This window comes from Vanellus vanellus (genome assembly GCF_965231255.1).
Source record: "Vanellus vanellus genome assembly, chromosome: 5".
NCBI classification, from domain to species: Eukaryota; Metazoa; Chordata; class Aves; order Charadriiformes; family Charadriidae; genus Vanellus; species Vanellus vanellus.
In genome coordinates, this window is record NC_138910.1 from 76,022,657 (window position 1) to 76,050,012 (window position 27,356).

The 27,356-nt window shown below is 41.5% G+C and overlaps 1 protein-coding gene across 1 annotated transcript in view; it reads right to left on the reverse strand.

Moving 5' to 3' along the window:
- Nucleotides 1–19,983: 19,983 nt before the first annotated feature.
- Nucleotides 19,984–27,356, reverse strand: part of GLIS1 (GLIS family zinc finger 1) — a gene marked incomplete at both ends in the record, with an annotated part of 209,752 nt that continues 202,379 nt past the window's right edge. Inside the window, 2 exons of the mRNA XM_082483601.1 lie at nucleotides 19,984–20,120; nucleotides 23,793–23,960. Of these exons, the coding sequence (XP_082339727.1) occupies nucleotides 19,984–20,120; nucleotides 23,793–23,960 (305 nt within the window). The remainder of the gene's footprint in view (nucleotides 20,121–23,792; nucleotides 23,961–27,356) is intronic.

Here is a 27,356-nt window from a genome sequence, read left to right on the forward strand (position 1 = left end):
TCATAACTTGCATTAACTTTTATTTCTTTTTTGAAACTTTTTAACAGCCTGCTAAATGACAGTGAGCAGGAGTCTTCCTTGACATATGCTCTGAAATCACAACTGAATGTGTGTCTTTGGTTTAAGGAATTTTTACTGAGTTTTCATTACTTTTTTAATTACTCTGTTACTTTTCTGCTTGGCTGAAAGGAAAAAGCTGGTTCTAGTCAAAACACTGTAATTAAATGTTCTGTAATGCAAACTCTTGCATAGTGGGAAGACCTGGCAAGTAGTGAGACACTTCACAGCTTAATGTTTGCAATTGACTGTCTGCTTGTGTAACAACCGTACCCAGACACTGAATGAACTCAGGCTGATACTGAATTTACTGAAGCTGCTGAAGTGAGCTTTTGACTTAATTTATGTCACTGTGCAGCCCAGCCTTTATGCATATCCTGCTTATGCCCAGCTCTCGGTCAGGTACAGTAAAAAAACAAACCAAACCAAAAAACAAACCCCCTTTCAGATGGTCAAAAGTGGAATTAGTTGTGGGCTTTTCAGAGATTATCCCTCTGGGATATTTAAGGCAAGGAAATTGCATCACTCACTGTTATCAAGTACTATGAAGAAATCTGGAACCCTGAAAATGGAGATTTGCTCCTTTTGGAGCCTTTGGATCTTTGGCCAGGAACATATCATCCATAAGGTGCTTGTAGATCATAATCATGGATTATTATATGTGTTACAGTAGCGTGCAGTAAGAGCCAATTCAAGACCCAATTAAGCCACAGCTGCAAAACCACCATCATTTTGCTCTGAAAAATATGCAGGCAAGTTGAACAAAACCAGCAGAAGACTGAAGAAAGGAACTGGAACTAGACATAAATGGGAACCAAAGTTTGTAGATACAAAAAATATTTTTAAAAATACCATCTATATCCAAACAAATGTGCCCAGGCTGGACTCGGAGCACAACTGCAAGCCTTTGCAGGGACAAAGCATTGTCTTTCTCCTGGTTATAAAGTGGATTATTTTTAACAACTGAGAATTTTTCCAAGTTCTCTGGCCCGCCTTTGAACCTAGCTGGTCTTTTGAGTGTCTGGTTTGCTCTGTGTGGGTGTTTACACCAGGCTTGTTAGAGCAGCATCTGAGCATTTACTTGTAGTGCGTTAAATGGTGCAGCTGGCATCAGGCATATGGTGTGTCTTCTCCTAGTCTGTCCTTGGGCAAAAACTCCATCAAGTGAGGTGACTATTTTATCTTAAGCTTTTTGATCTGTCTTTTATGTGTCACCATTAATATGTATTTCTGTTAGAGAAGGCAAAGCTCAGAGCATCCTCTGTACTTGGGAATGTATCTGAGAGCTGCAGTACTCAATGCCCAGATCTGCTCAGAGCAGGATGCTGAGAGCCAATGCAGCTCATTGCCAGCCTGGATATCACCTTGGGTTTTGTTTTGTATGTAGTTTTGTGGAGTTTTCTTTGGGAAGAAGGAGGTAAGGCTTCCTTGGTGTTGTTTATCAGTTTATTGTTTTTAATGAGAAATACTTCATTTGCTACTTTTGGAAGCATCTACACAGTAACCTGTTGCCAGCCTTGGTCAGAGAATTGATGCTGCATTTCCTTGTGTTTTGGATTCATCCCTTTGGCATGTCCCTCTGTGAGGCAGCTCTGCCTCTTTCCCTACCTTTCCCCCCAAGCTTCTCAGAGCATTGCATCTGTTCAGGGGGCACTTGTGTTTGGGCAGGTCCTGCTTTTCCCTGGCTCCAAACACCAGTGCTGCATCCAAATTGCTTATCCCAGGGAGAGTTGGTGCCAGCAAGGAACCTACTTTACTGAGAGGTTTCTCTTTGGCTTTCAGATACATCTCTTTCTTTCTGTCCTGTTCAGTTCTTAGCCTGTTATCAGCATTGTCATCATCTGGTGACTCTGCTGGAGCCACCGGCATCTCTGCAGCCTTAAGCCTGGTTTATCCACTTTATTAAACTGGTTTTACAGCTGATTCATTTTAATTTAGAGGCACAAAACTGCTGAGCATGGGGCAAATTGCTGTCTGCTGCGGGGAGGGGAGCATTGCTGCCAGCCTGGGGCTGGCTGCTCTCCCTTCCTGGCACATCCAACCGCCGATGAGAAATTACTTCTGTTGAAACTTTTGTTGAGGAAGAATGCAAGCTGGCCAAGACTTTAGGATTAAAATTCTTCTTTCTTTCTTTCAAAGTATCATGAGGTAATCTCAGAATAATAAATGGTCAAGATTTTGGTTGTATTTCTTATATGAAATATTGTCTTTCCAACAGCTCAATTTCCCCAGCACCAAACTGGGAATTAGTTCAACACTAACACAGAAGGCGAGTGTCATATTCTGAAAAATCCCCTGCAGAACCTGCCTTTTCTTTTCTGATGGGTTGTGCTTGTTGGGTGTATTTTGTGCACGTACTAAACAAACTTAAGAAAACTTGGCTTGTGACTAAAGAAACTTTGAAAAACTTTGATCACAGCCCTCTGTTGTAGGCTGACTTCTACTGTGAAGCAGCAATCAGTCCTTCAGGATGGCTCTACAGATGCCCACTTTGTAGTAATATCTTTCTTGCTTCTAATCTAGCTCTTGTACTTATAGTAACACATAGTATGGCTCAGTGTCAATTCGATTACTTTCAGGTTTTGGACAATTCCTATTCAGATCCTACATTTCTGTTTCTTCTGGCTCTGTTCAATTGCTCCAATTTATTTTACTACTCATCTTTCTGCACCAGGATGTGTTGCTTCGAGATTCTCCTGCCTATGAAGAGATGCTCCTCACTAGGAGGATTCCTCTGGCATGTCCCACTCCGTCCAGCCCCTCCATGTCCTATATTGTTCATTCCTTTCCCCATGAATCACTGGTGCTCAGCAGCCTCAGCAGCTTTATCTCAAGCATATCTGATTTTCTCCTCTGAGTCTGCCCACCAGGTTTTCAGGGAGAGGCTTCACTTTTTTGTTTTGGCCTTTAAAAATTATTGATCATCAGGGACCTCACTCTGCAGCCTGCATAGCAGTAGGTTCACTGTAACTTTTTTTTTTCCAACTTGTTCACAGTCTGAGGAGTGTCTGGGAATGACTCACAGGGTGAGCCCCCAGGACCCCCTCCTTATCTATCCAGTCTGTACTGCTGGGAATTGCTTCCTCACTTGCACCACTTGTCATAGATGCAAAAACTTGCTGCTAGGAGCAAAGACTGTGGCCGCATTAAATATTGCTGATAGCATCATTTGCTGACTGTTCTGCAAAGGTACTGATGACGTCTGTGTGTAACTGGAAACTGCCTCGTGAGCTGGTTTGGGATGCTGAGTCCCAGCACACAGAGTCAATCATATGTTGTGTTACTCAGCTTTAATCTTGTTAAGTAAAACTTCTCGAAGTATTTATAGCTTTATTCAGTACGTAATGTTCAACAAAAGGTCACTGGGCAGCATAACGTCAGTTAAAATAATAAAGGCACTAATTAATTGACAAGATGTTTTCACTCCAATTTAATCTGCCAGAATTTAACTCTGCCTGGAGGACATAAACTGTCTTCCCTTTCTCTTTAGTTTCCATACCTTCCAGTTTTAGCACTTGTAGGGCTTTGCTTAATCTAGTGATTATTGCTGAGGTAGTTTGAAAAGCCCGTGTGAAAACAAACAAAAGTATCAAATGTATCTCTCACCTTTTTCAAGTTGTGTCTTTTGTTTTCTCTGTTTCAAGGAGCACAGTCTGACAGCACCATTTCTAAGCTGCCATATTGTATTTCTAACTGTAGGAGAAACTTAGAAGAATATCACAGCACTAAAATATCTTCAGCAATATTATCTTTCGACAACATCTCTGGAAACCTTCCTGCCTCATTTTTTTGGCCTTAAATTGATATTAACGTGCTAGACCTGAAGCAATTGCTTTTAGGATAATTTCTGACATACAACTATTACTAAGTTGTGTTTAAATGTTGTCTAATAATATATTCATTGAAGAAAGCTATTAGCTAGACATCTTAAAGTCCTACATGTCAGTTCCTGGTTATAATCCCTTTTCCCCCATCTCTCTTGCATTGCCTTTAATTATCTCTTGCATTACCCCTAGTGCCAATCTTGTCTCTTCTCAGGAGATGACCACTCAAAATTTGCTTTTGGTGCTGTTTTGGTATATGCTTGCAGACAAGCCAGGCTGAACAAGAGAAGTACTAATATTTTTTTGGTTGATGATGTGTGCCAGTAATTTGGGCGGTAATTAGTCCATACTTCTCATTAGCACAAAACTCTTCAGGTAGCAAGGATTAATGTACTAGAGGGCAGGTACAGTGAGGTATGTAAGGTATGTGATGTGCTAGACTTTTTCTATCCATGCAATGCTATTCTTTGCAAAGGGGAGGTGGAGTCTGAAAGGATTATTTTGGCTGATGAGTTTCATTATGGTTATCTATTTTGCAGGTCATGTTATTTTGAATAGTGTTACGGACTTTAACTGTTATTTTTAAGTGGGTGTTTGAAGACATGACCAGGTAATCTGATGTGATGGGTAACGTGATGCTAAAGAGTGTGTGTATACGTGTAGAGAAATAATTATTTAAAACCATTGCTGAAAACTTCCAATATCATAGATGTTTAAATCATCAGATAAATATTGCAATTATTGTCCTGCAGTGTTTTAATGAGTTACTGTGTCTTTCCCTTACTGAATGTCTAGTGAGTGAGAGAAGTGAGATATCGGAAGTGCATGCAGCTGCACGACACTGGGGAACTACCTTGCAGACCGGCTTCTGTCCCAAACTGGCAAAGTGGGCATTGCCCAATGTTCTTGGGACCACTGACCTGCAGCTCCTGCCCGTGGCATCAGGAGAGTGCCAAAATCCCTCCAGCACCAATGGGAAAGTACTGCAGAGTTGCTTTTTTTATTTTTAAAATCTTCATTCTGTTAATAATTATTGTTTTTATTAATAATAATAATTTACATGGGGAAAAGCAATCTCTGCAAGTGTTACCCATTTTTCACTCAAACCCACACAAATCCACTGCTGTAGAGGAGAAGACTTATTCACATTAAGAGTGTTCTGCCTTCCAAAATGCATCTTTTGCTTCAGGTAGGGGCCACATGAATGTTAAATACAATGAACATGAAGTAAATATAGTATATTGTATGGGATAAGCAAAGGCTGTAGTGCACACCATGAATGTCATGTGTTTTCCATTAGCAAAATATCTAAAAGTGAAGTGGAAAATAACATTTAACAAATATTACCCTGAAATCAACCATAATTTTAATTAAATAAACATAAGCAGGCAGTTGAAAATCGGATCTGAAATCTTTCGTAATGAGCACCATAACCAGTCAGATACAGCATCAATGTTGGTAATTCATTAACAATACTGGGAGAGATCATATAAAAATGACAGTTTCTATTTCGGAAAGGAAGTTGATGAAATGTTGGCAAATATGTGCTGCTGCAGGGGGGAGGTGTGTGTGTGCATCCCCCTGTGGCAGCATAGTGACTAGGAATGAAACTTTTTCAAAGAACCAGATTAAAAATTAATCCTTGCTTGAGGCTGTGTCTCAAGGGCTCGGTCCAGACTCCTGCCCCTTGATATGCTCATCCTGGCATGCCAAGCCCTGGGTTTGGGAACAAGCACCCCTCTGGGCCCTGGTCTCCTGTCCCTTGCCCCTGAGCAAGGCAGATGTCTCACCACCTGCATTAACAACATTATCCAGTAGGGAAAAAAAACCTACCAAAAAAACCTTCCAAAATGTTTTTCTGGTTGTTAATGAGTCTCCGCAATCACAATGTCCAGGTATCTCCAGGTATCAGGTATCCTCCACTCTGGCAGAGATGGGTTGTGACCTTTTTGGTTTCTGTTTGTTGTGACACCGGCCCTCTGGCATGGTGAACCTTAAAAGTGGTAATCAGAAACTCATGCTCCTACAAAATGGCATGTTTTAGAGTCCAAGGTCTGTTTACTCTTCAAAGAGCTACATGTTCTGCTGATCTAGAGCTTAAACCACCAACACCTGGGGGGCAGAAAATACCCAAAAGGTGAAGCAATAGGAGGCTGTAGCTGGCTTCACAGTGCAGGAGAAAGGAAAAAAAAAACAACAACAAACAAACCCAAACCACCAAAAAACCCAAGAGGAAACTAGAGAGAAGAGCAAAAATAGAAGAAATAACAGCAGTAAGCCATCTGACTGTGAACAGCATACAAAAATGTCAAAAATACCAGGGGAAGTACCTGCAACTTACAAGTAGTAGTTACTTTTCAGAGAAAAAAGAGCCCTAGGACTTAAGTAGTCTGCAAGTACATGAAAAAGTGAAATCTTATTTTGTTGACATTAAGCTGTGACATGGTGACGTACACCTCCATCAGACTGTAAGCAGTATTTTGCGCTAGGAGCTCCACTCAGTGCTGTGAACTGTTCAACTTGGGCCATCCTGGACTGGAGGAAATATGTCTGACTGTCCCACAGAGTCCTGGCAAACCCCATGGGCAGAGCCAGTGTGAGATGGTGCGCAGCAGGACTGACTGCCAAACAGCTTGCAGACACTTTTGGAGCAAATCCCCGGAGCTGAGAAACACTTTTGTCCAGGCTTGTTGTCCTTATTCTCCTGGGACGTGATCCCTAAAGGATCAGCTAGGAGGTTTGGGGGAGCGCTGGGCAATCTGCTAAGCTGCATTAGCTGTAAAATCCCATATATAGAGTGAAAGAGGTTTAACTTTGTGTATGTTTTCCTTAGTTTAGCCACTGCAGAACAGCAGGCTGTCCTGATTAACCAGCATTTCCCCTGACACAAACCAAATGGCTTACAGCTTGAGTAACTGTCTGCTGAGTCCCATGTTTATTATAAATTAAGTAGATGAAAAAAATTATTTAAGTTTCTCTGTTTTTTACAGCATTTCCCACCAGAGAACGCTAACACTTGTAAAACAATAAATGCTATACTATAACATAGCAAGAATAGTAAAATGCTAAACAGTAGATAAAATTATTTATGAAAGACCATTATGGTTTCTTTTGGAGAAATAATGCAGCATTTAATTTTAAGATACATGTGCCAGGCATAACTTTTAGATGCTACAAAAAGAAACATAAATATAGAAGTGCACACGTGCGGTAAGGTACATTCACAATCTTAATTACTTCTCTCACTAAAAATAATTTGCCCCTGCGATTGATCTCATTCTGCACCACCAGTTTCTGAAAAGCAAACTACTTTGCTAAGCAGTTCAAGGGAAAAACATCAGCATCTAAACTTCTGTGTCCCACTTGGGACAATTTTAAAACAAGGTTTCATGGGAGGATCGGGTATGTAGATGATCAGAGAGAAAGTTGTGTTGTTTTGGAGCAGTGAATGGATCAGGGACATTTCTTCAGTTAAGCTAATTTGTTCCCTGACGAGGTTTTTTCCATTCTTGCTGTAATACTGAATTCCAGTGCAAATGTTGACCGCTGCCGTCACAGGATGGTGGTTGGAAGGGAAATGCTTGTTGCTGCCTCCTGTTACTCATTGTGCAGTCAAGTCAGAGCCAGTTTACAAGATGGGAAACTGCACATTAGCATAGAGAAATTTAGTCCTGGAAGCAAAAGACCAGCTGATGCAGATCCATCACCTACCTCCGCATTTCAGCCTCTTTTCTCCTTCCTGCTAGAAAAATGAAGACCAGTGGCTTTAATGGCAAAGAGGTGATAGCTGTGTTTCAAGCGGTACTTGAACTCCACTAGCTTTTCCTATTGGTATTATCTGCAGATTAATTTCCACCTCTGGAAAAGCAAAAAGCGGAGAACCAACACAACAGGCTCTTACAAAGAGCCACTTACAAAGCCCACAAACGTGGCCAGGAAGTTTTATTTATTGCTCCTGGGGAGCAGTTGTTTCCATCAATATAATCCCTAAATAAAGATTGTGCGGGGTACTTTCAGCCAGACTAGAAAATAATGAATTTCCCAGCATAACAAGTCTGAATTTGCCAGTTTTCCTTGGTTTTTCATTGCATCATTAGGTAAACAAAGGTGTAGTTTGCTTGGCCATGTTGCAGATCTAACTGGCCCTGCAGCTGCAAGGGCAGTTGCCTTGGTTGGTATGTGCTGAGCGCAGACAGTGCTAGGGACAGCCAGCACAGATTACCCATGTGAGCTGCACATACTGGCCTGGGCATCGCTGCAAAGTGCAGGGATATGAACAAAAAGATCTCTTGGTTAGGGAATTTTTCTTGCTAAAATACACTGGAACTTCAGTTCAGAGCTGACTTTAATTCAGGTAGCTGCTTCATCATGTGCAATCATCCAGCTTAACTTTTCCCTAAAGTTTCAAATTGGGAGGGGGAAAAAAGTGACTCAATGAGAGCTGTAGAACTCTTTTTTTCCCCAAAGTGAGCTCTACCCTTTTTTATATACTTGATTTTATATAACTAAAAGAACCACTTTGGCACAAAGTTCAACATTTGACAGTTTTTATTTAGATTTTGACATGTGGTTTTTATATTCTTAAGTTTAGAGACATGGCAAATTCTGTCTTTTGGATTTTTTCTAATGTTTAAGTTGTAACTATTGGAATCTGCTGGGTGTTTAAAATGGATCTGAGAAAGGAAGTAGGGTATTAGTTTTATTGGAAAAGATGGAAAAATTATTTTGAAAGTTCCTTTAAAGCAATATTTTTCTGACATAATATAGAGGAGCGTATTTATATTGATCATAGTATTTGATACTGTATAACATAAATGTGAATTCAGAAATATTGCTGCAATGAAATATGCTGCATTGATTGTATAATATGGAAATAGCATATGATATTTAGAAAAAATAAAATAGGATTGGGGGAATCTATTGCATGGATAAAGGTTTTGTGTGTTGCTAATAGTACTTCAAAACCCATTTTGTGTTAAATACAGTATTTGCAATAGACTGTGAGCAAAATAGATAGTTTTAAAGACAGACTTTTGTCATTGTCTGGAAGAAGCCTTTAGCCAACGCCAAATTTGCGTTCCTTCTCACAGTTAATCATAGTCTTAATTAAACAAAGCAGAGCTGAATAAGAAGGCAGTGAGATAATTTTAGGCCCTTAATCCACAGATATAAAATAATTTTCTAAAATCAGGAGTGAGCATGCTAACATGTTTTACATGTAGGGAAATTGAGGCAGACTGAAACTGCAAAATCCCTTGGGATTATGAAAAAGAAGGAAAGGCAGAGAGATGCTCAGGACCCAAATATTGTCGTGTGTGACTCCCGGGTGCCCTTGCTGGCTCTGGCAGAGCCGTCTGAAACCAGGACTTGTTTCCAGCCTGCAAACCTGCCTGGAGCCTCTGTGCTAGCAGGGAAGCAGCAGCCTTTGAACAACTTGTTTTAATTATGTGAGGCGCACGCTAGCTTTCCACAGTCGTCTTTTAATCTTTTTTATATTTTTGTTCACACTATGTCACAGATATGTACTGCATTTAATTACTCTACTTAGTTCAGTATGCAATAGATGATGGGGGGCCTGATCCAGAGTGCTCGGCAGGAGGGGACCATTTCCCCCAGTCACAGCTGCCTGCTTCTACGGTTCCTGAGGGTTGTTTGCCCCTGCTTGGGACACGTATGGGGCCCATCCTGGGTCGGTTTCCCTAGAAAATAGGAGCCTCCAGCACATTCCTCTGCTCCTTGCCCCAGAGGACCCCTGTGCACCTGGTATCAGCCTGGGGATGTATCTCTGATGTATTGGAGATACTATGGGCATTGCCATGATAGCAGAGCACTTTGTTTTTGTACATGTAAATAATCATGGGGTCAGCAGAGGGAGCTCAAGGACATGCAGTCTCAATTTTGGATTTTGGACCCAGAGTTTTCTGGGAGCTGAAGTGTTCCTCACATAAACTCTCTGCCTTTGGGTGTTACAATAACTTATTTTCACGCCCCCAAACTGCGCAGCGGCTGTGTGAGGCCACCTGGGTTGTGCTGGAAGGAAGAGAGCTGAGTGGGAGAGTGTTACTAATAGGAATCCCTTTGGGAAGGGACTTGTTTCTTAATATTGTTAATAATGAGACCAGCACAGATATACAAGGTGTGCTAACACCATCCTCTGGTGACACCAGTTCAGACTGAAAAATCATGCAGGAAGAATGGGCTGGTCTTGCAGTGTACACTAAAAGAAGCAGGGAGAAAAAGCAACAGCATAAAATGTAAGGCTGTGCCCATTGGATAATGTATATCCATTCATAGGTTGGAGGTAGCAGACCATCACTAAGCACTAATGTAGCTTAGTGTGAAACAACTTTCCATACACAGAAGGGTCAAAAATACTGCAGCTACCAAATACCTCCTACTGAAACCCATAGTAGCTGCTCACAACTTTGCTTGGAAACTGGGTGTTGGTTTTTTAAAGCTTCCTCCATGGCTGTTAGTCCAAGTGCAGGCAGACTTGCAGCTGTCCTATGTATGGGACATCTGTAGTTTAATCTTACCCAGGGACAGGGGCTTTTCCCTCTTCCCTCACTCAGCTGTGATGGAAAGCAGTGGCTGCAGCCACCTGTGCCTGTGCTCATGTGCTCATTCCCCTGTGCCCAGCATGGCCGGCTGCAGAGGTGTCCGTGAGCCTGAGCAAGAGGCAGGAGTGGACCTTGACAGAGCAGTTGTTAAGCAAACAGTCTGCAAAAGGTTACTTTAGCAGGGATTTGCTGGGAGGTCTTCACATCAGAAATATACCAATAATGGACATTATTGGTATTCTTGTTGTTTAATTCCTTGGCCCTTTTATTACTTCTGACTGATCAGATTTCATTGCTCAGCCATAACACTCATCTGATTTTTGAGGGGAAAAAATATTAGACAATCACTATTCTTTCTGGCACTGTTCAAACCCATCAAATTTAGTTGGAAAATTTCTGGAAAAGTTTATGACAATGGCAACTCTTTGATCACGGAAATTCATGTTGAGATTCAGCTCTTGGGGAGGGTTTTTTAACTGCAAAAGGAGCCCTGTACACCCGACCTTGGACAAGAGATGGGCATTTTCAGAGACAGCAGAGCAGCAGGGTCTGGGCAGGACGTTTTCATAGCGTTATTCCAGAGCCGGAGCTCCCTCTTGTGAGAAAAGAGAAATATCGGAAATCCCAGGCTATCAACTGGAAATGTGCAGGGAAGGTGTTCAGTAGACAAGCAATTTCCAGTAGTTTTCCTAAGTCTGCACATACCTCCATCCACTGGGACAAGAAAACGTGGCATTTATGGCTATGGTCTTACAAAATTTGAAACTGGTACTATAATTTGTACATAGCCATGATCTGTCACAGAGTTCTGATGCTTGATAAAAATATGGAAATAATTTTCAATTGAAATAATTTTCCTGTTTTTTTTCCACCTCCTTTTAACGACTTTTGTCTCTGACAAAAAGACTCTAACTTTATGTCAGCTAATAAAAAGCAGAAAATAAAGGAATCTGTCAGAAGTGATAAATACTCATTTTTGCGCTTGCTGTGCTGAACATCAATTGTGATGAAATGGTAACACTTTTGCCATTCTCTCGCATGGAGCACCAGAGCTGGGCTCATGGCTGTACCAAGACCATCTCCCTTTGAAATGGTGGGTGTACAGCCATGCACTCAGCAATCAGGGTATAATGGGGTACATGTATACAATAACTGTATGTATGAACACTCTACAGATGACTCCAGGTGTATTTTAGCCTGGGAACATTTATGGAAACTACTGGGTATTTAGTGAGATCTGGTGCACTTTGAAGGGGAAAAAATGTGTCTCAAAAGTATTTTTATGAGCCCTATGATTAAGTTCTTTCTGGCAAGTATGATTTAGTGGCAGCCAAAGGGGTGATGGTCACTGACAACAGCTGCTGTGACCATCCCCTGACTTGAGCAGTGAGTCCCGTGGCAGGGTCTGGGTAGTCCATTTGTTACAAAAGCCTGGGCACTTCGGGGCCCTCCACACTACTGAGATGAGATCTTGCCTTGTGCCTGCTGCCAAGCATGAGTTGCCCCTTACAGGGGGAAAGTAAGTGTTTAGGGAGTCTTCTACAACATTTGTTGGGTTTATTTTGCTGTTGATAAATAGAGCCCTCAGGTTTGCCATCAGTGCAGCTGCCAAGGCTGTACCACCACAGCCAACATAATTGGTTGGGTTGCTCCCTCCAGCCCTGTCCCCACCAGGACCTGTCACCTCTGGCACTTCCTCAAGGGAAAGGAGGACTGTTGTGTCTTGTTGACTGTCCCCCAAAGCCATGGTGCACCCAGGTGGTGGCATCTCCGGGACTAATGCATTGCTTTTCGGCGATTTAGTTTATTAAACCAGCCTCTTTTCCTTCTGCGTGGCAAGGGTTAATTGTGCTAGTGTAAGAATATTATTCCAAGGGATTATTAAAAAAAAAATTATCGTTTTTCTTACAGCAGGGAACATGTCCAATAATTGATGTGGGAATATTAATGCAATATGCGTGTGTTATCAATTTAGAAAAGCAGAAGACATATTTCCTTAAGCTTCTAATCATTTATACATATGACCTTCATTTATACAGCAGAAGGGCCCTTCCAGAGAGCTACAATTTGCTTCAGATGTTTAGCTTGAGTATTTTGCTTTACCTTCTAACTGCCAAGTTTGGGATTATTTAGCAGTAAAATTAGAAATGTGGATTTGAGTATGTAGCAAAGTTCTGACAGGTGTTAATGGAACTCAAGTTGAATATTTTATTCTTTAAATAGTAAAATGTAAACCTGCATTTGTTTAGCTTTGCCTTCTTGCCAACTATATCAGGTATCCTGTGTGACTAGAATCACTGTTTTCTGTACATGGTCTTCATGGCAGTTTCCAATGCCTGTTCCCAGCTCAACTTATATTTATAATCCTAACAGATTTCAGGTCCACAGAGAATTCCTTAGGCAAATGTGTGGTTCTCAACCCAAAGAGATAGGAAAGAAAACTCATTATGCAATATAGTCCAGATTTGCAGAATGTACCTAAAGATGCAAATAGGCACCTAAGAGGATTTTCAGAAAGAAATAAAATCCTGGAGATGAAATTAAAGCAATTAAGGCAGTTCTGAAAAATCCCACTTAATGCCCTTTTTGCACTTTTAGGTGTTCAGACACCTTTAAACAATCTGTTCCTCAGCCTGTTGCAATTCAGCAGTTTTGCTTTGTGTTATATTCAGGTCAAACTCTGATTCAGAGGGATTTCTTTTGGTACCAGTGGTCCCCAGTTTTGCTCAGAGAGGTGGTGCAAATTGCTGTGTGGAGTCATGCTCTGTTTTGGAGAGGAGCACTGGCTGCTTAGGAAAGGATGTAGGACACAGGTACACCACAGGCTCAGCCTTCCTTGTTACAGATGTTCTGGGAGGGACTTATGTTTGAATGTTGATGTCCAGTGGAGATTGTGGTTCCTCAACGCCTTCCTGGGACAGGCTGACTCCCCCCTTGGAGGCATCTTTCCCTTCCCAGCACCCAAGAGGAAACCAGGGTGCTGGTTTGACAACCTATGGATGCCTGGAGTACAGAGAAATGAAGCCATCTCTTAGTAATTTAAGAGGAAGATCCTGAATCTGGTGTCTGAACCACATACTGAACTTGGGTGGTGGGAGGGGAAGAGCTGCTCTGGGGCTGTCTTGGTTGACATTGCCCAGAGGATGGATGGTGTTATGCTGCCCTTCTGAAACGAATGAAACCTGAAAGCATAGAAAGGTGGGTCTAATCCTTCAATAAACCAGCTTAATACACTCCCTTCCTAGCTCAGTCCCTGGCCAGTGTCTTCACATGTCCTCCCATGTCTATGTATTGTCCCTGTGTCCAGCAGCACATTCTGGTCCACTGCTTGCCACCCAGGCACACTGCGAGGGGACAGAGATACGGCTTCTCTCAGAAGGAAGGGAGAGAAACCTTTGAAATAAAGCAGGCCAAAGCTTGCAAAAGTTTAGAAAATTAACATCATGCTTTTCTTGGTGTCCTTGATTAATTGAAGAGAACTTCTATATAACACAGGGCCAGAAATACACTTTTAAAGTTGAGTCACTCTGTCTTGAATGAGAGTTACTGTCTCCGGCCAGAAAGTCTGTGTTAGTGCAGAATTATTTGGTTTTTTTCTGGGTTCAGCACCACTACAAAGATCTTTTTGCCAAAGGAACGGGCAAATTTCTTTTCATCTCAGTTGAAATCAGATATAAAGCTCAGTCTTGTGGCTGTAGCTAGACTGGGACTTTTTATGGTTTAGACGCTTTAAAGAAAAATGTCTGTCATGGTTTGACTGGTTTTGCAGTTATGAGTGGCTGACAGCCCATGGAGCCAGGGTATGCAACCTTGCAAGGCTTTGACAATCCAGACATCTACAGCTCTTTTTCTGCTGACTCTGGGCAAAGGACTTCCAAATCACTTAAGGGAGTTTTCAGTTTGCTTTGAAATTTAAGTAGAGAGGAGCTTTTAGTGTAACTCTGCAGATCTCAGAATGGCTTATCTCAGGAGGGAATATTCCAATGGCTTTTTGCTATCAGTGAATTAAGTGATATAGGCTGGCTATTTTTTCATCTTCTGTTGCACTGATCTTCTAATTTAATACAAATACATTACTGGAGAACTGAACTAAACTCGTGTAGGTTTTAATAAGATCATAACAAAAAACATTGAAATGTTTTACTCTTATGCAATTTAAATTCAATTTACAGTCACTGTTTATTTTCACATACTTGGTTGTTTTAAGAACTGGGGTTTTTTTGCACTGCTTGCGTAACTGACATCTATTGCAGTATCAAATCGGTGCTCTTAATGTGCTCTGGAATTTGCTTTTTGGACTTTTACCATTTAGAAAATGTATCCAGTTGAAAGGACAATCTCAGAAGCAGGGAAGCCTTTCCACAAGCAGCAGCTGTCCCTGCTGTTTGCTGTGTACATAACTAGAAAATATGATCTGAAAATATACTCACCGACTCTGTATTCTTTCCATGGGAGCATATCTGATACCCGCCACAGGCTGTAACCATTCCCACTGCAGACCTGAGGCTTTGGTCTTGCAAATTCCTGTGTCATGTTGCCGCATCAGAATTATGGCATGAAAATAGTGTTATTTTGTCATGAGATGCCACATACGTACATCTCATTTGTTCACTTGCAAAGGCACCTCTATAGCACTGAAAGGACAATTACTTCTATAGCTTGTGAAGTACTGCAGCTAGTAAACAGGAACAGAACAAGCATTTTGGTTTTTCTATACAATGAAAAACTTGATTATATTGAAAACTTAGAGGTCCTGCTGAATGTTTGGCTTGCCTCTCAGCTGGTGGAAAGTGCAGAGAAGTGCTTTAGCTGCTTCAGTGTCAACTTGAAATTCATTTTCTCTCTCCCAGCTTGATCAGCCACTGAAGGTCATCTTGTTTCGGTTCTTCCTAAAGTGTCCTGCGTACACACAGAGTACATACACAGGGGTAAATGGGGTTTTCATTCACTGGGGAAATGATTTGTAGTTATTTATAATGTAGTGTTGTAATTTATTATTTGAAATCTGTTGCCTAGATTGAAAAAGTATCTGACAGTCAACTGGAACCAGCAGTTCCATTTTAATTCCACAGGGTAATAATTTTCTACTATTATAAAGCCTTACTCCAGTTATTATACATATTAGCTGGTGGGGTTTTTACAGCACCACAACAACAAACTTGCCAAGCAATAAATTCCATTGAAAGGTTTCTTTGTGTCTTTAGGAAAAGCTTACATGAGATACTTCCCTACTTACATGTAATAAAAGGAAATAATGAAGTACACAAGCATACAAGTAACCATTAACTTGTGCTATTGTGTATTTTTATGGTTTTATTATGGATAACTTTCCAAACTGTAGAGACCCAAATGAGTGCCTTTGCATTTCTCTGAATCTATCTTTTTAATTTACAGAAAACCTGATTCACACAGATTCTGGAATTAAATCATCACTCCAGCTGCTATGCTTTAAGTTTCCCAGACCTTTGTGAATCATAGTGTGGTTTTGAACAGCCTGGTTGTTGTGACATAAATATTTTTGTAATTGATCAAATATGTTTAGGTTTGGTTGGTTTGTATTTTTAACTAAAAAAAATGTCATTTTTAGAAGGATTTCTTTAATTTTTAGGAAATGAGATTAATCATGTTTTTAAGGCATGATTTCCTTTTAATGTCTCAAAGTAATTGAAGCACAAGAATTATTTTGATTTTTGTCTCAGCCATTACAGCTTTGTTGAGCTTTGGATGTGTTTTTTCTACGTCCTCCTTCAAAAGCTCTAGAGATTTTACTGCTTGGCAGTTGATAAGCTACCTGCCTCCTTATTTAATGTTCTAGGAAGGAGTTCAGGCCACTTATGTCTGAGATCAAAAAATAAAAATAAAAATCTGATGCATCAGAGTAGATAAGCAACAGGACGGAAATCCAGATGTGGCAGTGATCAGAAGCAAAGCCATATGTGTAGGCTTAAAGCACAATTTGGAGCCTTTATGCATTTTAATTCTAGGAGAGGAAAGATGAGTGAGTGCTGCCAGGGACTGCTTGGGCCAGGCAGGGCAGCCACAATTAATGGGTTTGCAGTGGGACTGGGCGTCCTTGGTAGCTAGAGATCTTGAGGAACCGTTTATAGAAGGGGGGGTCATATAACCCCAAGCACCTTGTTCTCTTGTGACTAACTGTAGAACTTCCTGAGTGTCTGTTTCATTCAAATTTCTTGAGGACAGAAAGCTAAATTGGATACAGAGGCACCTTCACATACAGTAACGGTGCAACCGGGCCCTGGAGAAACAAGTAAAATGCATTCATATAGGCTTTGTGGTTAGCCCAGATCAGCCTTAGAGCGGTGCTAAATGTGCCACTGTGACAGCATGGCATCCAGGGTTTTCCTGTGCTTGCAGAGCCTGCCGTGGCTGAGGAGAGGCACAGCCGGGGTGCTCAATGCTCATGCAGGAGCAGATCCCTGGGCTGCTGGGTTGTGGGACTGGGCATCAGGTGCCTTGTTGGACCTAAGCTGTGTCCCACATTTCTGGGCAGGTTGGTACAAGCCTTTCTCTGTGACTGACTGCTGGTTGTCCTCCTTCAGTGTCATTTTTGTGGTTTCTTTTCTCTCTTTTCTCAGCTGCCATCCTGGCACTTTCCTTTGCAGCGGTTTCCCCTGCTGCCCTGTCTGGGTCTCCCTCCACCTCTGTACAAAGTGCCCAAGAGTGGCAGGAGCTGCTGGCCACAGGCTGTTGACTGGCCTCTGGGCATAGCACCCTTGCAGAGGGCTGGGTCTTGGTCCTCTGGGAGAGCTGCCATTCAAGGGTTGTCTGCAAGCATGAGACGCCCTCACCATACCCTTCCAATTCCATACAAGATGTTTGCCAAAGCCAGAAACTGAAAAGTTATAGCTGGCATCCCCTGGTAGGGCTGCAAAGGACATAAATACACTGAGTATACACTAAATACACTAGAGACCTCTGAGTTTATGCTGCTACTTTGTTTTCCCCGGTACTTTGACTGCTGGGTTCACACGTTGCCACCAAATTGTGCTTTAAAATATATATATTCATTGTGGTTGTATAACTTTGTGACCATAAGGGGAACCGCAGTCCTGTTGACCCAGTAATGCCACTTCTGCAAATGATGCCAAAGAATCGCCCCATTCAGCTTGGGGCCTGCTCTGTGGATTCTGATTATGCAGCTGCAAAATGTGGTATTTTTTTAACCTGCCACTGAATTTAGCATTTTTTTTCCTGTGTAACTTGCTATTTTGCTGAAGCCAGGTGCTTGACATTTTTCTGTCAGTCCTGTGGGGGTAGAGAAGGAGGGGCAAGAAATCTTCCAGCAGCTGCGTCTTGTTTCGGGCTGTTCTCTGGGGAGCAGCTAATTGGATTACAGGCCTGCAAACTGAAGAGATGGGGCTTTGGCACTGGCATACCTGGCATGAGGGAAGGACCTCGACAGCACTGTGTGGGCACACCACTGCCGAACAGATCCTGGTAACAGGGAGAAGAGAGGGAAAAAAAGAAAGTACTGTCCTTAGTCACTGAGTGGTTTTGACCCAGTGTGAGATTTTCAGTAACTTTGAGCTGTAAGTGAAGGGGTATTTGCCAAACATTGATTGATGCTCAATCTGGGCGTCCTTTAGTGAATGGTGCCTGTGAAGACTTGGCTGATGGTGAAAATCTTCCAGGCATCAGCAGCATTTCAGGTGTGCTCCCCTGGCTTGGATGGGCACAGGACAGCCTCCTCAGGCTGCCATGTGCCTGGTGTGGCACAACTGTTGCTCTGGACATGGTGGTGTGGGAACTGGCCTGTGGGAATGGCTTGTCATTGGTGTGGGTATGGTGGCTCTTTGCAGACTTCACTCTGGGACCTGCTCTAAAAACGTCCTTCAGCCTTTCACAAGAGCTCTGCCCTGTGGCCAAGCACAAGCCCTCTGGCATTGGGCACAGGAGGCAAAGCCAGTCACAGCTGGACACTGCCAAGGGGAGCTAGAACATTTATTGTCATTTGTTTCCATTTATATTACAAAGTCTATGCTAACTCTTAAGTATCTTCCCAGAGACAAGGCACATCTTCATTTAACCCAAACTGCCAATCTCTTTACTTCGTGAGGCTGTACCCACGCCTGTGGGACAGCAGGTTCTGCATGCAGCAGCATTTCCCGAGGTTGGGGTTTGTATATTAGACAGAATAGTGCCTTTCAGATAACCATACATTGCTCCTAGGGTGCCTTAGTAAGCCCAACTAGCAATGGTTTGCAAATGAGAACAAGTGTTTCTTTCAGTTAATTTTTCCTTATTGTTATCCCAAACCACTAGGGGCCATTTTCAGGAGCTCACCTCTACCATGCCTGCATTGGCACACATTGGGAGTGCCCGTCCCCTTGCAGGATGCCTGTCTCTCCCAGGAATCATGACTAGGCTGGGAAATGCAGCCCAGTGGGGCCATGGCAACAGTGACAAGGAATCCAGCTACTGCAGGTGACCTCTGGAAGCCACCGATCACAAGTGCTTTGGATGGAGGAAAGCCCTCCAAAGGTGTCCTGCTCTTCTCTAGAGCGTGTGCCTGAAGTGGAGAGTTCAGAGTGGCTGCTGGGGCTTGTGAATGCAGAAATCAGGCAACCTGTCCCACATTCAGTGTTTGTGCGGTGTGAATGTGCCATGGATCTCACATGGAATGAGGCTGTACATTTACTTGTTGAAGCAAAAATCTAATTGAGCACCATTTAATTTTCCCCTACACTGCTGGGATGGCTGCATGTGCTGATGAATCCACCATGGCAGGGGCAGGAGGAAGGCTGGGAGATGGTGCAGGGCCAGCGGGCATGCATCACTGGGAAGCCAGCCCATGGTGCTGCCCCATGCTGGAAGGCTTCTGGCCCTTTCACTGAAAGTATGCAGGCCCCTTGGTTTTCTTCATGTACACTTTAGCTGCTTCAATTTCACAGTTACTGAAATGTCACTGCTTTGTTTAAATCACTCTCAGGCATCTTAAGAATGTAATATTGGGATTTATCAAGCAGGCTGATGATGTTAAGAAATGACAGTACACTTGTTTCCAGTTTTTAATGCTTTCTTGTAAAACTGAAAATATAAAACCAGCTGAGCAAATGAAGATCTTTATATACATGAGGTCTGTGATTAAAAAAATCCTTTTAGTTAAAAAAAAGGCAAAAAAAAAAAAAAAGATAAGAATTGACCAATGAGTTAAATGAAAACTGATTAAAGGGATAACATTCTCAATTGAAACATACTTTTCAGGAAAAAAAAAATCCAACTTTTGTACAAGTTTATTATATAACTTACATTTACACTTTACTGAGAGAACTTACAAAACAAGCTGCTTGAAATGCTCCTCATTCCCTTAAAGCATGAATTTCAAAGTGCCACAGCAAAGGAACAGGTTCCAATATTATCTCATACAGACTATTCATGTATAAAATGGTTTGGTAAATGTGAGGTGTTTATTTAAATGAGCACATATAGGGATACAGACTAAATACAAGTACTTGAACAACACCTTTGTTATTACAAACTCAGTTATAGGTATAATAAAGGAAACAAGGTCAGCACTGCTCTTAGGTATCTGTATAGATGGAAGGAATGTGATTCAAGCAGTGATCAAAGGCGCCGTTTTGGAAGAATCCATTTTCATCAGTTCCGTTGGAGACCATGTCTTCAGATACACACTGTGCTTCAGAGATTGCATCATAGCCTGAAAGCGTGACAAGTTGTATGGACATGATTTAGTACCACAGTACATATAAGGAAGGAAGCATAGTTTGAGGCCTGTGATTATACAGTACAGCACAGTGTTAATGAAAAGACAATAGGGTTTACCATCAAAGCCTTACCCAGGAGATAAACAAACTAATCTCCATGGACATTTGTGTCATAGTAGATGAAGCTCCCATTCATTTCTGTGGAAAGCTACCCATTTGCAAGTGAAGTGCAAGTATCAGAGTATGACTCTCTTGGGACTTTACAGTCATTATCTGAATAGGATGTCAAAACAATGAGTGGGCAAGGATCCTAGATGAGTGTGCACTAAAAGTGATGCAGTCCTATTGGTTTGTGTGCTTTTCCTTTTAATGACACTTAGGAAAAATGTTCCATGTTTCTCCCAGCTGCTTTTAAGATCCAGAAGAAATCTGGATCCTACATTTATTGGATCCCCACATAATGCAGAAGTGAGATCTGTGGAAGCTTGTCTGGGTCACGTCAGGCTCACAGGACATGTGGAAGGAGCTATGCAACACATTATCTTCAGCCCACCAAAGCCCACCATGCTGCTGGCTCCTCACCTGGCTGAGCTGGCTGGTGTCTTCCAGAAAGCCGCTATGGTGGGGAGAAATTTCTGTCCTTCTCCTTTTATAATGCAAAATTTCCATAGCTGTTACAACCCTCCCTGAGCTGTCCATCCCTGTGGAAATGAACAGGTTTGCCTGCTACCAGGTGCTATGGCAGCTGGAGTGCCAGGGAGTCCAAAAAAAAGGTTTATTGCCTACCCCAAAGGACATGAAAATTTCCTATTATGCCCCACTATAACCTGCTTTTGCAACTGGCCAGTCAAGGCTCACATGCACATATTCATTTTACTGCAGTCCAGCTCTTTCCTTTCTTTCCCCCTGCTGTGTTCACCCCTTGCCCTCCCCTTTTCTCTGCATCTGTCCCTGTGCCTGTACTTCTCACACCAACCAGACCCTCCCGTCTGCCCCATGTCCCCGCTGTCTGGAGGATGGGCAACCTCCTAAGCCTTCTCCTTCAACAGTTTTCTAACGCATCCCCCTAACCCTCCCCAAACTACTGCATGAAATACGGACCCCTTATGTTCATCCGTTAACATACATATTCTGTTTTACCCTGTACCACCTGATTGGGGTTGGGTCTTTGGAAAAGTGTCTCTGTGAGCTTCAGTGCAAGGTTCTTACCCCTGCACCCAGCCCACAGAGCCCACCTACCACAATTTTAATAATCATCATTAGCTTTAAGTCAGCTAAGGCAACACATGGAACAAGATTCTTCTAGTTATGAACATGCCTGTGAACTAAGTGCCTGATGTAGAAAATAAATCTCTTGCAAATCACATTTGTGTGAATTGCAAGTCAACGTGTGGATGGCTGATCCTTGTGATTAAAGCACTGGGACCTGGCTCCATTCTCTGCTTGATGGAGGAGCTCTGTGGAGCCACTAGGGAACAACTGTTTCTCTGTGCCTCGGTTCCCCATCTGGGAAATAAGATTCTTCCTTCTCTTCAGCATTTCTCCCATCTCTTCAGACTCCCTAGCTCTGCAGGCAAATGTGTCTAGACATGGCTGAATCAAATGCTGCAGCAGGCTGAACTGAGGCCTCCAGGCTGTGCAGCACCACACCACCAGCTGTAATGACAGATCCTGTAGTCTTATACAGCCAGTCCTGGTTTCAGAAAGAACTGTCGGCTCACTCCTTAGAATTTAATTATAAGTGTTTTACTATTAGGTATGTTTTTATTATTTGAGACCAAATTATCTACTTATTTACATTTCTGCATTTTCCTATGATGTATTAATTTACTGTTAGTTTACAGGTCAAATTCTGCTGTCTGCAGAAATCTGGCATGCAGCGTATGTCCAAAGTCTCTGGAAGATGAACTTGTCCTGTTTATCTGCCCTGTGCTATGTCAGTCCAAGTGGAGTGACCAATATTTTGATAAGTTTTGTGAGTGTTTATGCTATGCAAATTTCTGTTTGATGAGCCTGTATACAGGGTGGATACACAACCACAGATGGACAAAACCCAAGATAAGCATACACCCCAGAAATCATTATTAGATTCCAGATACAGTAAACTATCTGAAGTCCTGAACAGAAAATAAAAATTTATTGACTGTTAATGTGATTCATGGAACAGCTGTTTGCCAGTCACATTTGGCATTCCTGTGAGATGAGATCTCATTTAATATTAATGGTGCTATAAAAGCCTGAAAAAAATTAATGCATAGCCTTGATGAATCTTGCAAACCTGAATGGTTCTATTTTACACACAAAAAGACGAGATAAGATTTATATATTTTATATATATTTATGTTTTGGCCTTTCAAGTATTTGCATACCTCAATAACCACTCTAAAAACAAAAATATTACACAGAAACATTTCATAATAGTTTAGCCCCAGACAGAAAAATCAACTGTTGTTGAAGTTGGTGTCTTGCCATAGTATTATTTTTTGCTCCTACAATTTCTTTTGGAAAGTTTATTTAGTTTGTTCTTTAAATATTGCAGGCTGTCAATCTAAACTTGAATTTGATGTTAACATGAAAAAACTATGTTTTGGTAACATCAAACTTATGAATAACACAAAAGAATTCAAAGTTGAAGTTGAAACTTCATCTTAGACTTTTCCCTTGTGTTTGTTACTGATGCATACACTTTCTAGTATGGAACAACAGACAAATGCATGCACGCTCTCTCTGAACAGAGTCTCCTTTAATAAAAAACAAACAGGAAAGTCAACTCTAATTTTGTGGTCTGACTCAGGCCCCATTTCAAAAAGCATTTAAACATATGTTTTCACTATCGTCTTTAATCGAGATGCCCTCCTGAATTCAGACATGAAGAAAAATTTCTTGGAGATATGTAAGTAAAGATTGCAGTAAATGGTAGTGTTTCATCACTCTGACAATACTCACATTTTGTTTGATTTCAGTAATTCTGTCAATTCTTAGTTGTGGTTTTAAAAGTAGGAAAAATGCCTTATAAAAATGAATACTTAGAAATTGAAGTATTATAGTAATCTAGCTATAGTAACTTGTTGCAAATTTTACATTATGCAAATATGTAGCTAAATGGGAAAATAAAATTGCCATAAATGTGCAACAGCACAAACACAAAGGAACTCCTGAACAAAAAGGAACTAACTGATATTTTTAGCTGAATTTATCAAAGCAGTGCCTTTCCATTTTGTAAACTACAGTATTGCAAAACAAAGCTGTCCTTTTATTCTTACATGGACAGGAAGTGCCCGCTGCTGCTGTTTTTCTTCAAAGTTGTGTTAACTATCTTCTCAACTTTGATATGATTATAAAAGCCTGCCTGCGCATACCTGCAGAGATGTACAATGAATAGCCCACACACTAAATGTGAGGTGACTTGTTTGTCAGCACTCCCGAAGGTATGTGTTGCCTATGACATCCAGTAGAATGAAAGGAGAATTTGTCCATCAGTCAAATGCAGGAGAATTAAAGAAAACAAATTTGCTTTCCTTCTGGAATTTTTATAGATGCAAGTAAATTTCAGTGACTTTTTTATGCAAACATATTTTTGTAATAACAGTGACTATAAAATGTTTTCTTTTCCCCTTCTGCTAACAATGTCATATGGATAATTCATTATAGGCAGAATAAATTACCTGTTGAAGCTAAAGGTGCATTGAGTATGTGATAGCCATTCTGTCTCAGAGGATTAAAGCAATGGGATTCCCCTGTTAGCACATCACTGGTGACAGACTGGTCCATTGTTCTGTAGCAGTCTCCATAGTGGAAACAGTTTTGTATTGAGTGAAAGCTGCCTTGGTAACCTGAAAACAGATATTGCACACACATTTTAACACTACTGAATGGTATTAGCTCCATTTCTGTCATGGTATTTCATTACTATTATGGGGGGTTTCAGTTCCTTGGTTTTAACCATGGAAAAATGATCATGCTATTCTATAAGGCGTAATAATACAAAAGCTGCATCAGACTTGGTCCCACAAGGTGCTGTGGACTGTGATCCCCATCAAGCAAAAATCTCAAGGATGTACTTCATTTCAAGCAATAGATCAGCTGAATGCAGTCAACAGCCCACTTGTGTTCAAAGCTAAGTAGCAAGTACTCCACTGGATCAGGTCCAGGATGCTCAGCTCCTAAGGGAATGTGTCTATAATGAATTACTTTTAATTTAAATAATGCAATATTTAAATGAACAGCACTGCTTTGTTTTCAGTGGCGTAAAGTCTTTTCCCATCCAGGGTGCGTTACGCACTGCTGGAGATAGAGCAATTTATTTGAAATACCTTTAAGAGTACCTTAAACCTCTCTTTGCTCAGACTGCTGTTATTTAAATGAAACCCCTTTCACTGAACACTGGGGGCCACAGTCCGCAAGTAAATCTGAACTAGAGATGCAGGACTGACTCCATATTGAGTTCAGCTAGAGGCTCTTCTTGCTTCTGAAAACTGCCGAGGTAAATCTGTATGGTCTCTGGCCACCTCAGTCATTCTGCTTTTTGGGGCATGTTTGACTTTTGTCCCAGGCATAACCTACATTTCTTATTTCCTGCTTTTTTTTAAAGTATCATATTACCGGTCAACCACCAGTTTGGTTTTTGCCAGCAGAAGTTATGAATGAGAAGATATTTAACAGTAAAGGACAAATGAATTGCTGAGGAAGGAATTTTACAACTTACAAGTTTGTGCCAGCATCCTAAAAGAAAATGTTATTTGCTCCCATAAGGATGACCTCAAAGCATGCCACAAGATTTACACCAACTACGGCCTGATTTAATTCTCTTTCTTTGTCCTGCCTCAAAAACCTCTTCCTGATTCCAGGTGCACCACATACTAATTGCACATTCATATTAACAATCCCTTTTCCTGACTTCTCTGAAAGTCCCTTTTGAAATGATGCTCCTTCCCTTATATGTGACTGAAGTCGACCAAATTGGGCTTAAAGTTTAGCAGAATGTGCCATCAGGATTTTCCTCTAATTGCCAGAAAAAAATATGGAGCTGTTGTCTTTCTTCCCTTAGTCTTACTCAGACTGAAACACTTCCTAAGGAACTACTGCAAAAGCTCCAGATAGTTCAGTCAAACAGAGACACAAACAACAGATCTTCAGCTGATAGAAATCACCACAGCTCCACTCACCATTGGAAGACTTGACTTGCTGGGCCAGTTATGCAGCTATTCAGTCTGTTTGTTTAGAAATGAAATACCTGTGTCTATCACCAGAGCGCCTGGGTGCTGTACAGGGTGGAATTTGTCCCTTACAAATCATGCAGTGTACAAGCTTGTTCCTGTTAAGAAAGATCTCCTGTCTTTTTCTACACATTCCCTTTACTATCAAAGTTTGACCAAGTAGATAGTACAGGCAAAACTCAGGGTCTGTCTGTTCATTCTGGTCATGTTTTCTAAGGTGGTAATAAACAAGGCTAAGTGAGGCAATTCTTTAGCAGAAATGCAGCGAACTTGCCGAGTGGTGAAAGATTTGCTCTGAAGTTTCACAGTTTAACATGTGTTTTGGCAGAATCTGCAAGGATTAGATGATTCATTTTTAGAGAACCTATGATCCTCCACCACAACATACCTAAACTGTTGATATCCATGATTGGTGAAGTACTAATGGATGACTGTATTAGATAAAGACACTATGCACACTGTACCAAAGCTGCTCATGTTTGCTGCTATGTAGAAGGCGGCCCAGAAATTTGGAAAGCTGAGTATTAAATGATGCATGTCCTTCCTCAGAATAAATACACAGCCACCTCTATTTACTGCCTGGAGAGTCTGGCTCAAAAAACCAAAGAGCTCTTATGAGAGGCAGCAAAGCCACCTTTTGATGTGGTTTTAGGTACAGTGCTTTATTGACTGGCTTCTGATAATCATCCTGACTTTTCTGTTTACAAAACATGAACTCCTTGCCGTAAGCCTTCTAAAAATATATCCTTTTGAGATGAGCAGTGAGAAAAAATGAGACACTTGGCGTCAGATGAGGTATAACTAGTTGCAGAGAGCACTTACATGCATTGCTAGAGAAAAAACTGAACCTTCTCCAGAATGTCTGCTATACACATCACTTCTAGGGAAGGCATGACGTGTATTTTCTCTGTCTCTCTAATTGCTGCCCTTTCATCATGCTCCCAGGCTTGCTTTTGTTAAGTCAATTAAATATCTTCATGATCTACAGGGCTGGCACAGTGGCATAGAAAATCAGAGAACAGCCAAGCATGACAGAACTGGATTGAAACTAGTTGGATCCAGGGTTTTCTCAAGACCTATGCGTAAAGGTTTCTTTTAAAGTGTTTTAAGTTACACTGTCTAGTTGCTCAGGAAAAAATACCTGAGGCAGAGAACTGCCTCAGAATCAGAAGTCTGGAAAAGAACTGCCATAAACAATCAAAATCTTCTTTGGATTGTGTTATCTACCCCTCAGCATCTGAAAAGGCAGCACAAAAAGTGTTACTGGAACTATCCATTGAAGAGACACGATGTAGGAAAATACTAGTGTTATTGCACTGTTGTATTCACCATGACCAAATTTCTGCTAAGTGCTTCCCAAAGAAAATACAAAGAAATACACAGTTCCTGTTCTAATGTGCTTGCATATGTGATAAATGCAGGCAGCACACTAAAGAAAAAAGACGGAGTGAGGAAGGGAAAGACTGCAGCAGGAACACTGGTCAGGTAAAACAAACCATGACACTAAAAATGGGACTTTTAACCCTTCTGGCCTGAGCAGTATAATGAAAGCTTACTTCCTTTTTCATTAGCTTCATAGAAATAATGAGACAGTGGGACCCTATAAGAAAGGGATAGAGGCTTTATGGATGGCATTCTATGCCTGTGGAAAAAGGTACAGGGATGGCTATGGGAGGCATGGACTAAAAGGCAGGTAGATGCTACCTTGAGGATGAAAGGTGAAGGAGAAAGAGACTCCCAATAGCTTTTGCAATTGCACAAGGTGAGAAAGAGATGGAGACTCAAGACAGCTCTTCTGCATAGACAAGAGCACTGTGAAGATTACTGGGTTAGACAGTGCCTCCTTTACCCCTTATTGCAGGGATCTTACACCAGACAGTTCGCTGCCTGGTTGAAGACCTGTCAGCAAGCACTTGTATTTCTCTTCTGTGTGTTTACATGACTCATCTTCAGAATAACCTCTCACATGACTGCATGCAGGTTTCATGGGGAGTGACAGGGGCAGCAGTTTTT